This window comes from Macrobrachium nipponense, chromosome 10 (genome assembly GCF_015104395.2).
Source record: "Macrobrachium nipponense isolate FS-2020 chromosome 10, ASM1510439v2, whole genome shotgun sequence".
Lineage (NCBI taxonomy): Eukaryota > Metazoa > Arthropoda > Malacostraca > Decapoda > Palaemonidae > Macrobrachium > Macrobrachium nipponense.
Window position 1 is genome coordinate 72,688,645 of NC_087204.1, and position 11,966 is coordinate 72,700,610.

Genomic DNA, 11,966 nt, shown 5'->3' on the forward strand with positions numbered 1-11,966 from the left:
AGTTACGTTACGTTATGGTAGGAAACAAAGTTCATTTAATTTTGTTCAGGTAGAAATATAGAGTGGTAATTGTGTTGTCTTCCCTCAAGTGAGTTAGGACCAGGGAAATACTTACTTATAAATTATTGAAGGAGTGATGCCCTTTAATTAAAATTACCTCACATCTGTTTTAATGAACTTAGTCTGATTTCTTACATGATTAATAAGTTCTATAAGGGATCACTGTTACCTTCAGAGTATTCAGTCGTTTTGTATTTGTGATGAAGGTTCAGGTGTCTGGCTGCCGGGTACTTAACCAAACTGTTCACCAAGTATAAATGGTGTCCCCGACCCAGGATTGAGGGTCTCTTGCTCTAACAAGTACTAATGGTAAGTGTAGTTGTAACGAGTTGTTGCTCGTTAAGCAGTTTAGCATCCTTTACTACCTAACTATTTATTTATGTAAATAGCTGTTATGATAATTATCTTACATAAAGTTAAACCTCACTGTTAAACCTAAGGGCAGTAATCCTTTGGAGTTGTAGCATTAGCTTATAAAGTCTTGGATTATTATGAAGAAGGTTTACTCTCCAACTTATCACATGGTAGCAGCGGTATTTTAATGGACCCATACGTGCAGAAATACCAGGATGTCTTCGTTTCACAGTCTTCCGCATCCCGCCAGTTTCAATGTGGATGATAGGAATGCAGCAGAAAGGTGGAGGGAATAGCGAGAAAGGTGGAAGTGTTGTGCTGTCGCAACAGAGTTAAGTAAAAAGACTCCCGAAGTGCAAGTTTCTGTGTTACTTACAGTTATTGGGCCTGAGGCTCATAAAGTTTTCAGCACATTTCAACTTTCTGATGAAGATCGGAAAGATCAGAATGCAGTGCTGGCAGCATTTAAAAAATATTTTCACCCAAGAAAAAACATTGCATTTGAACGTTACCGTTTCAATATTCGGGCACAGATGGATGGAGAATCTTTTGATCAGTATGTAACGGCTCTGCGTCATATAACGTTGGGTTGTGATTTTGTGAATATAACACAAGAAGAAATGTTAAGAGACAGGATTATGTTTGGCATTTCGGATGATTAAGTCAGAGATCGTCTTCTTCGGGAAAGGAATCTAACTTTGGAGAGAACCTTAGAGATTTGTCGAGTTAGCGAGGTATCTACAGCACAGCAAGAGGAGATCAACAGAGTATTAGAAAGCAAGGTTATTACTGTGTCTGCAAAGCTGAAGGATCCAGTTGGAAGCATGAAGCCAGTGACGGATGTTCATCGCAAATTGGAAAAAACGGACTGGATTACTGATTGTAGGTTCTGTGGTAAAAGTCACAGGAAAGTAAAGAAGGTTTGTCCAGCTTGGGGTAAGCGGTGCATAAATTGCAAAAAACTTAATCACTTTAAGTTTAAATGTCCAGCATTAGTGGTGCAACAAACGAATTTGAAATCGCTTAATAGCATGAGGGAGGCTAATTTGGAAGAAAACGACTCGTCATGTATATTCACGGTGAAAACGGTAGCTAGTATCAAGATGACTAAGGAACAAACTGTTACACTTAAAGTTAGTCCACTGCGCTACATAAGATTCCAGATAGACTGCGGAGCAGATTGTAATGTGCTGCCACTCCATGTGTATCAAGCTGCAACTGGTGACTCAGAGTTGAAGGGGTTTGGTACGTCATCAACCATATTGTATGTTTATGGGCAAAAAGGCATTCGTTCCTTTGGCAGTGTGTGTATTCGTGTTTAGCAGGGAGTTCGTACCATTAATTTGAGGTGTGAGTTGTTGCAGGGTCAGCGATTTCATTCAATTTTGGGTTATCAAGCATGTGTGGCATTTAATATTCTGGAAATAAAGGATAATGACCAGATTAATCCCATATGTGACAAAGCCTTGCACGTCAATTCAGCCTGCTCTTCTATTACAAAGGAACTTCTGATTGAACGGCATCCACAAATTTTCAGAGGTGTTGCCGGTAAGCTTAATTACAGTTATAAAATCGGAGTTAATCAGTCTGTTCACCCAGTGCAGCATGCTCCTAGAAGGGTACCTGCGGCAGTACGTTCCGTCCTGCAAAAGGAACTAGATAAGCTTGAAAGTGAAAACATAATTGCTAAGGTACAGCAACCAACGGAGTAGGTCTCCTCCTTATTAACAATACCTAAAAAAAATAAAGAAATACGAATTTGCATTGATCCAAGGGATCTAAATAAGGCAGTGCTTCGTGAGCACTATCAGTTACCAACACTGGAAGACATTGCCTCTCGTCTTGCAGGAGCTCGTGTGTTCACAGTCTTGGATGTGAAACGGGTTTGGTCATGTGCCTTTGGAGGAGGAGAGCTCGTACTTAACAACTTTTAATACTCCATTTGGACGTTACCGCTGGCTGAGAATGCCATTTGGAATATGCTCGGCACCGGAAGTTTTTCAGCATTGTATGCATCAGCTGATTGAGGGAATTGAGGTAATTGCAGACGACTTTTTGGTGTATGGAAAAGGAGCTACTGACATAGAGGCTACGAATGATCATGATAGAAATCTTCAGTCCTTTATCAGGCGCTGTGAAGAGTGAAACGTGGTACTGGGAACTGATAAACTCCAATTGAGACAAACGGGAGTTTCATTTATGGGTCATGTAGCAACAGACAAAGGATTAAATCCAGGACCTGAGAAAGTGAAAGCTTTAGTGGAGATGGCAGCACCTAAAGATGTTGCAGGGGTACGAAGATTTCTTGGAATGGTGCAGTACCTAGCTAAATTTCTGCCAAAATTATCTGAACTGACCGCTCCTCTGAGGGATCTTCTGCACAAGTACTCTGAATTTGTGGCAGGATGTTCGAGAAAAAGCTTTGAAAGCTGTTAAAGAGGCAGCCAGTAAAACACCTGTTCTACGTTATTATAGTTTAATTTCAGAGGTTACTATTCAGTGTGATGCATCCCAGTATGGAGTTGGAGCAGCCCTTTTGCAGAATGGCCAGCCCGTGGCTTTTGCATCCAGAAGTTTGTCAGAGGCAGAGCAGTGTTATGCACAAATTGAAAAGGAATGTCTAGCTATTGTTTTTGCATGTGAGGGGTTTCACCATTATGTATATGGGCGGGACAAGGTCACGGTGCATTCTGACCACCAACCACTGGAGTTAATTTTCAAGAAACCATTAGCAGCAGCCCCAGCTAGGCTTCAGAGGATGTTGCTACATCTGTAGTATTATGCTTTAGAGGTTAAGTATGTCAAAGGAAAACACATGTACATTGCTGACACATTAAGCCGTGCGTTCTTGCCTAATTGCTCTGAAAATTCTGTATTTGTAAATTACCTTGAAACTGTGAAAAATGAGGCTACAACACTGATCGGAGATACCTTGATGATCACAGATGACAGATTGCAAGAGATAAAAGCTCACAGTGGAAGTGACAGTAATCTTCAAGCAGTTGCAAAAATGATCAGAGAAGGATGGCCAGATGCTAGAAATAAAGCTCCTGAGTGTGCTAGAGCTTTTTATAATTATAGAGATGAACTGCATACTGAAGATGGTTTAGTGTTCAAAGGAAATCGTTTAATTGTTCCTAAGAGTCTCAGGAAACAGATGTTGGACATTGCACATCAAGGACACATTGGAGTGGAGGGTTGTCTAAGAAGGATGAGAGAAGCGCTGTTCTGGCCAGGAATGTCCTCGGATCTGAAAGCATTGGTTCAACAGTGTGATGCTTGTTTGTCAATTAGAGACCTTCCTCCTCAAGAACCGATGAAAAGTCATGAGTTTGCCCTTTGTCCATGGTCAAAAGTAGGAGCTGATCTATGTCTTATTGATAATCGGATACTCCTTATAGTAGCTGATTATTTTAGCAGTTTTCTTGAAGTATCAAGAGTAAATAATACGACATCGACTGCCATCGTTAGAGAACTACAAATTATATTTTCTCGTCATGGAATACCGGACCAGTTAGTAACAGATAATGGGCCACAGTTTATCACACCAGAATTCCGTTCTTTTGCAAAGACAGTCTTTTGAACACATTACTTCTAGTCCAAGGTATGCACAATCAAATGGAAAGGCTGAGAATGCCGTGAAAATAGTAAAGAAAATGTTCACAAAGTGTAAATTGACTGGAGAATCAGAATTTTTGGCTTTACTTAATTGGAATAACACGGCAACAGAAGGCATGTTGACTAGCCCAGCCCAAAGATTTATGGGTAGACGTTGTAAAACTATCATGCCCTGCATGTCATCATTACTAAAGCCTACATATCCTACACAGCAAGATTCTTTAGTTATCTTGGAAAAAAAAGGACAAGCAGGCCCATTACTATAACAGAGGGACACGTGCATTGAAGCCTATACCCGCAGGAGAGGTGGTACGCCTCAGACTGCCAGGTAGTAAGATATGGACTCCTGCGCTTTGTATGGGAGAAGTCGCTCCTAGATCTTACAAAGTCAAGGTGGGAAATAGAGAGTATAGAAGAAATCGAAGGCAGTTATTGGCTACAGGAGAGAGATGTTCGGATGACTTGGAGAACACTGAGGTTGATACTGACGAGCAATTGGACGATAATGATCTGGAACAGATCTTACAAGAGCAGAGTTTGATATGGAGCTGCAGTCCACAACAGAAAGAAAAGAGTAAACCTGAGCTGAGAAGCGAGGATGCCTGTGAGCCACTTGTCGTTAAAGAAGCCTATTTGGAGGACGATGTTCTTAAGACATCCGAGCCTGAAATCCAAAATAGACGTTCAACATGCTTCAAGAGTAAACCTGAGTTGAGAAGCGAGGATGCCTGTGAGCCACTTGTCGTTAAAGAAGCCTATTTGGAGGACGATGTTCTTAAGACATCCAAGCCTGAAATCCCAAATAGACGTTCAACATGCTTCAAGAGTAAACCTAAACGTTATGGCATAGATGATTATTGATAGTACATGTACATTAAAGTTTATTTGTATATTAATGACTGTTTTCAGCATTGGTATTTATATATAGTTATTTTATTGATTATTAAACTAATTTACTGTACATGCAAACTTCTTTTGGAAGAAGGGGAGATGTAACGAGTTGTTGCTCGTTAAGCAGCTTAGCATCCTTTACTACCTAACTATTTATTTATGTAATTAGCTGTTATGATAATTATCTTACATAAAGTTAAACCTTACTGTTAAACCTAAGGGCAGTATTCCTTTGGAGTTTGTAGCGTTAGCTTACGTTCATGGCTCTACTGTATATTTGACTTATACTAATAAAGTCTTGGATTATTATGAAGAAGGTTTACTCTCCAACTTATCACAGTAGTAACCAGATGCTTGGCACTTCGTCACAATATATATATATATTATGTGTGTGTGTGTAAATTCTTATGTTAAAACAGGATACGTCTCGAGTATAAAGGCCCATTAAAACACTCTGGTTTAAAGCTAAGACCTATATTTCGCTGGTGTGACTTGATAAGGATGGAAGTCAGACCAACCACCGAAATATCCGTAGCTTTACATATAATATATATATATATACCTATATATCTATATATATATATATATATTGATATACATAGAATATATATATAATTATATTATATATGATATATATTATTATATATATATATATATATATATTATATATATGTGTAGATAATATATATATATGGCATTATTTATAAATGGATTTGGACACATCATGTAGATTATCTAGGAAAAATTGAATCCTGTCTTTTTGGCAGGCCTACTTCGACACTGGAAATAGTAATCTATGTTTCCGAAAAAAGGAATCATCATTCTACTGAATAGGAAACGACGACTTTATTACAAAAAGTTAATATCATTGAAGTATGGGGCAAGGAGTGTATTGTATTATTAGATTGTGGCAATAGCTAAAACGAACTAGGGTAGAGTTCTAAAAGGAGAATTTTCATACAAATTATAAGGGAATGACAAGAGTAAACAATGAAAAGCAGGAAGTCCCATATTGGTTTCATTGCAAGAAATCTAACTCTTAGTGCGTAACTATAAGCTCCAATGTGGGGAATCTTGTTAATATATTTACTGCCTTCCTTACTTTCGTTTCTTCTCTTGAGATGTTTGAAAATGAAAATCATAGTTCATTCTTTTCCTTAAGGAAAGCTAAGTTTATCGTAGTTTAACCAGACCGGTGATCTGTTTAACAGCTCTCCTAGGGCTGGCCCGAAGGATTAGATATTTTTGACGTGGCTAGGAACCAATTGATTACTTAGCAACGGGACCTACAGCTTATTGTGGGGTCCGAACCACATTATCGAGAAATGAATTTCTAATCGCCAGAAATAAATACCTCTGATTCCGTGTTGGCAAAGTGGGGAGCGAACTCTGGCTACGAAATCGGTAGGCGAGCATCTAACCCCCTCGTCCAATGAGAAACTTATTAAGGAAAGCAGAGCACATTTCGGAATAGGTTTGAAGGACTAATAATCCCAAAGTCATCAGCTAATTTCTCCGCACATTGCCTACGTCATGTATCGGTCTTTTCTATTTTCATCTAACGTAATGTCGTTGCATGGCTATAACACGGAGAAACTAAAAGGAAAACGGTAAAAGAGATGAAAATGATAAATCACAATCTACAAAAGTGTTACGGGCCATGTCCTCTGATTAAGTAGTAGTAAAGTACGAGCATCGCTTCTACAACATGCTAAGAAATGATGGTGGCATTTATAAGATTTTCCTCAGCACAAGTAAAAGTGTCTAGTATTATTCAGAATATTAAATAACTCAGTTGCCATTTATGGTAGAACACATAGCCTCTGCTTTTTTATTAAGTAGATAAATAAAAAACATTTCTGTGATTATTTTTTGCTGATCATTTCACTGTGTTATTTAGACGAAACGACCAGGTACCCATGGAAACACAAGGGCTTTTAAACTGAGTGTCAATCTACATTCTCGTTAAGGAGTCGAACTTGGGTATCTTCGTTTGGTAGGCGTGAATGTTACTGATACTATGTATAGTTGTGTGATGTGTTTGCACTTAAATTTTACAGCCAACTCCTGCAATTTCCATGCATCACTCGAGCAAGGAAACAAAGAACAAAACCAAGTAGTTCTTGGGAAAAAGATTGGGATTATCTTTCTTGAAATGAAATCTTATTGAATGTCCAGAACACTCCCAGTGTTAGAACAGGTGTTCTGCCTATATTGATGTTGTATGTATTACACATTTTCTACAGGTGTTGTGTCACAACAATATTACACCTGCACTCGTGCGCCAGTACCATATTGCTTTAGTCTTTTGTGATATCTAGTTGTATGTACAACTAACAATTAACCTGTCTTCGAATCAGACTTTTCCGACACGACGCGAATTTCTTTCTTTTCATCTAGAGTGAAAACTTCAAACTGAGACAGTATCAGAAGTTTGAAATTGAATCTTTCAAATAGTAGTGGCTATTGACCTTTCCAACGGCTCCAACCGGTAAATCCACAATGGTTAACATCCGTATTGTCATCGTCGTGGCTTCGCTGATCTTCTCTCTGTTTTGGTTGGGACTTCTTCAGGCAATTCTCCGGAACATTATCTCTCTCATTCCTTTCCCGTACGATTACTTTCGAATCCACTACGTCGAAAGTGTACGGCCGCAAGAACCCCAGGTCGAAGGCGATGTTGCATTCGAGAAGACTTTGGAAGAAAATGAACGGTGAGTATATCTATACACACATATATATTCCCCATTCTTATAAAATTAATTTTTCATAACCTTTCTAATTCCATTCACACACATTTATAATATATATATATATATATATATATATATATATAGATATATATATATATATAGGTATACTATATATGTGTGTGTGTGTGTGTGTGTATGTATATATATATATATATATATATATATATATATATATATATATATATATATATATATATATATCTATATATATATATACATATATATATATATATATATATATATATATATATATATATATATATATATATGTATGTGTGTGTGTGTGAATGAAATAAAAAAAGGTTGATAAGACAAATTAATTTTATAAGAATGGGGAATCGCCTACTAGGTGAAGATAGGAAGGGTAAAAGCGGAATATAATAATAATAATAATAATAATAATAATAATAATAATAATAATAATAATAATAATAATAATCTTGTTGAAGTATATGAAGAGTGTGCAAAATGCTACTCTTTGGCATTAATAATTGAGATTAAATTAGTGTTAATGCAGCAGAAGAATATTTTGAGGGGCAGTTGCAGGGGGAAAAATTACAATGTAGCGGTACCCAAGAGAATAGTAAAGATAGTCAAGGGAAAAAAGTCGAGTATTTTAACGATGCAAAGGTAAAAATGAGCAAGTACTATATGGATCAAAGAATATGTGCTTCAGAGAAGTATATACTATATATACTAATATAGACTATATATACTATGATATATATATATATATATATATAGATATGTGCTGGTGTGTGTGTGTGTGTGTGTGTGCGTGTGCGTGTGTGTGGTGTAATTACTATTAAAATTGACATCAGTACCATCCTCACTAGAAAAGAAACTTCCACTACCTAACATGTTAAACAGATGCACTTAAGCAGTGGCGGATCTAGAAATCTTTCATGGAAGCCATTGTTTTTATGCGATATATATATATATATATATATATATATATATATATATATATATATATATATATGTGTGTGTGTGGTGTGTGTGTGTGTGTGTGTGTGTGTGTGCTCACATGTACACACACAGTTGTAGTTGTTGTTGCTGAAATAATAATTGACTAAGTAAATGTTTGCTACTAATAATGATTTATTGAGAGAAAATAATGTTCTAATATTCATATCGATGGGGGATTGGTTACGTGAACAGGTAGCCCCCATTTCCCCCGCCCCTTAAATCCGCCGCTGACAAAGATCTCATTCAATTACAGGCAAATGCATGCGCAGCTAATGGACGTCGTGAATATAATGGAAGATTTGGCTTCGTCATCAGAAATGGATGGAATGTCTGACGAGGAGATAGAAGTAACTTTCGGTCACCTCTACGACGTGGTTAGTTTCTTCTTGTAGTCTGTGCCGGCTCAATGTTGCCGATCCTCTTGTAAACTCTTCGGCAGCTAGTCCAGTAGGAAATGCCAATAACTAGCATTCCCAACTTCACACTCTAAAATGTCTTTTTGTGAGAAAATAAAAAATAGTACAAAGATATTGAGAAATAAATCACAAGTACACCCACCAATGAATTTGTGTAAATTGGTAGTTTAGTTCAAATAGTAATATACGCAGGCAACTGCAAGGTTCTAGTTAGAGACTTGCAGCAGTTTTGTTCTATGAAGTCAGTTTTTATTAATTAGCTCAAATTTATACATATATATGTCTCTCGTTTGTCACCAACGTTGGCATTTTTCACACAGTATTCAGAGAGTGTTCGTGTGATATGCAGATAAGTGCTACGTAAGACATCAAGATTTCGTTTTAAGACATCAGGAGATCTCATTTAGAGAAAGTTAATTTACGTAAGATATTTTTTATGTCCTCCTGTGGTATTATTTTCCATACTGACTTAATTATGCTGATTGTAATATCCTGGAACTTTTGATTTGTTCGTATATTAACTAACAGTCAACATAAAACATATCTTAGTTTGCCGATCCTTGTTTTCATTGAGTTTAGATAATATTTTTTTCTTATGGAAATATGCCTTGAGTAACCGTCAAATTCTTATTACTTTTTTTTTGTGTGAAAAACGTAAATGGACAACTAAGTGCGAGTAGCAGTTTTCCATTTGCGAGCTTTAAAAATAAAATGAACACATGAGATAATTTTGTGGCATATTTCATTTTAATAATTGTGGGTTTATTTTCAGTCTAATATGACACAGAATGTTATGCAGGATGTGTGGCTCACAAGTGCCATTTCGTCAGCTATCGTTAAGAAAAAGCAAGTGTTCCAGCATTAACAATATTGCTCCATGAGAAATTATCACTTCATCGCCTATTCTTATACCTGACAATTAACCGTTCGATTCTCTGTACGAAAATTACGAACACATTGGTTTCATTATGATAACTTTTCTCTAAATAATGTGTCATTCTATTTACTTCGTATAACTAAGCTGTTAATAATGAGGGCCAATATAACGAGCTCTCGAACATTGGTTCACTCGGGATTGAGAGAGAGAGAGAGAGAGAGAGAGAGAGAGAGAGAGAGAGAGAGAGAGAGAGAGAGAGAGAGAGAGAGAGAGAGAGAGAATGCCAATATTAATATCAATGATTAACAGCATCTTGAAAGAATTGCAGCTTATATCTGATTATATCCATTTAAGTAACGTTATAGATCTGTTAAAGGGTCAATATTACTGATGAGGTTGTTTGTTGTTTCACTTCATTGACGACCCTTCAAACAGACTATTAATGGTATTGACAATAATGGGAGGGTTGTCAATAAAATATACTAGTGTAGAGTGGCCATTAAGCATAAATACTTTAGAATAGTTTCTTATTTTATTTCTTCCAGTTTCCTGTGATGGATAAACTGTTTGAAGAAGTACTCCAGGATGAGTATGGGATCAGCTCCATCAATCCAGGAGCTGATTACTACGAGACACATCGTCGTTATTTGGCTATGAGGAAGGTACTTGAGGAAAAGAGAAGGGCCAAAGAGGCAATTAAAAGTGGTGATAGTGGCATAAGCGATAACAGCTCATCAGATGTTACCAGCGCGGCAGAAGAGCCATGACTTCCGTCTGTATTTCTAAAAAGAAAAAAAAATCGATCTTTTAAATATACATTTCTGTCATTTTTCTTGTGTAATTGCGTAAGGATGTGTTCTCACCTTTTATATGCTTGATAATACCGATATTATTATTATTATTATAATTAAAAGCTTTTTACGGGGTCACAAGGAGTTACTATGTCCCTTCTGAAATTCCCCAGTTGTTATAAATAAACTGATAAGAACTGATGATAAGCGTTTCATTTTGTGGCCTTGGCCGTCGTGATATTTGCGGATACTTGTTATAATTTACAGTCAGAATTTTCGAACTATGATGCATTGGACCATGCAATATGCTATTTGCTGATAAAAACTTCTTTCGTATAACGATGAATGATCGTCTTTAAAAACAAATTCTTTTAAAAAGTTCATGAGGTACAAGTTATGGTACGAATCGAGGCATGAATTTAATAGACTAAAAAAAACAGTGGTGGCCAATTGCTCCCTTACTGAACTTGAAAAAGATTGCATTATCTACAATAAACTATCGTACTTAGAAAACATTGTAATTTCAAGCTAATTGGTTGTTGAAAGTGCTATGAAAAATTATAAACTGTCCCTTACGGATTTATAGCACCAGTGTAGAACTAGCGAAACCAATACAGTGTAGGAGAACCGAGCCTATTTAACCAATCGCTCCCTCAAGAAAATTCGTCTTGTCGTCAACAGGTGATCCCCTCGCCGATGTTTCTCGCACTACACCTTAAAAAGTAATTATTTCATCATAAGTGTTATTTGTAAATGGAGTTGACGTCATGAAAAACCACGAAATTAGAGATACATTTCCTGGGAAGTCGTGAAAACTAGTGACATGTCACATGGTAACAGTGAGGGCCTTTCGAAGTGTTAAGACTGAGCCAGTGTCGTGACAGGTACTTTCGTAGCTACCTGGCTAGTAATGCCTAGCAACTGTACGATCTCTGTTAACAGTCCATTTTGAATTTTGCGTAGTTAGTTCTTTTTGCTTAGTGATTAAGTTTCGTGTCTTATACTTCAACACGGAACCAGACTCGGTTAGATATTACTTGTCCAGGCTAACCTAGAATGAGTTGAAGGCGAGAGTACGCTATTTACTAGGTAGTTAGGTAGTACCTAGGTAGGCCTAGCTAGCTAGCTATATAAAACCACGTAATCGCTATAGCCTAGCTAGTACCCTAGGTAGTCTAGCAATGAAGGGTGGAGACTTTCCTATAGGCTGATTAGGTAGCGGCAATGACATGTATTT

The 11,966-nt window shown here is 37.0% G+C and overlaps 3 protein-coding genes across 8 annotated transcripts in view; all 3 read left to right on the plus strand.

The window, feature by feature from the left end:
* The first annotated feature begins 3,229 nt into the window (after positions 1–3,229).
* LOC135224003 (uncharacterized protein K02A2.6-like) lies at positions 3,230–3,997 on the plus strand. Its single transcript, XM_064262927.1, has one exon. The coding sequence runs from the start codon at positions 3,230–3,232 to the stop codon at positions 3,995–3,997; it is 768 nt and encodes a 255-aa protein (XP_064118997.1).
* A 3,226-nt stretch (positions 3,998–7,223) lies between these two features.
* Positions 7,224–10,919, plus strand: LOC135224171 (uncharacterized). The gene is made up of 3 exons (XM_064263041.1): positions 7,224–7,637; positions 8,899–9,019; positions 10,484–10,919. The coding sequence occupies exons 1-3, from the start codon at positions 7,426–7,428 to the stop codon at positions 10,703–10,705; spliced, it is 555 nt and encodes a 184-aa protein (XP_064119111.1). The 5' UTR covers positions 7,224–7,425; the 3' UTR covers positions 10,706–10,919.
* A 267-nt stretch (positions 10,920–11,186) lies between these two features.
* The window catches only part of LOC135223690 (uncharacterized), a 171,259-nt gene continuing 170,479 nt past the window's right edge, over positions 11,187–11,966 (plus strand). The window contains exon 1 of one of the 6 annotated variants that reach the window (XM_064262390.1): positions 11,187–11,451. In XM_064262390.1, the coding sequence (XP_064118460.1) occupies positions 11,426–11,451 (26 nt within the window). In that variant the 5' untranslated portion in view covers positions 11,187–11,425. The other 5 variants (XM_064262396.1, XM_064262394.1, XM_064262392.1 and 2 more) reach the window with 5 other exon arrangements.

Coding starts and splice junctions, on each gene's coding strand:
- LOC135224003 (XM_064262927.1), top strand. CDS start 3,230: ATGTACATTGCTGACACATTAAGCCGTGCGTTCTTGCCTAATTGCTCT.
- LOC135224171 (XM_064263041.1), top strand. CDS start 7,426: ATGGTTAACATCCGTATTGTCATCGTCGTGGCTTCGCTGATCTTCTCT. Junction 7,638..8,898: donor ACTTTGGAAGAAAATGAACG/GTGAGTATATCT, acceptor ATTCAATTACAG/GCAAATGCATGCGCAGCTAA. Junction 9,020..10,483: donor TCGGTCACCTCTACGACGTG/GTTAGTTTCTTC, acceptor TATTTCTTCCAG/TTTCCTGTGATGGATAAACT.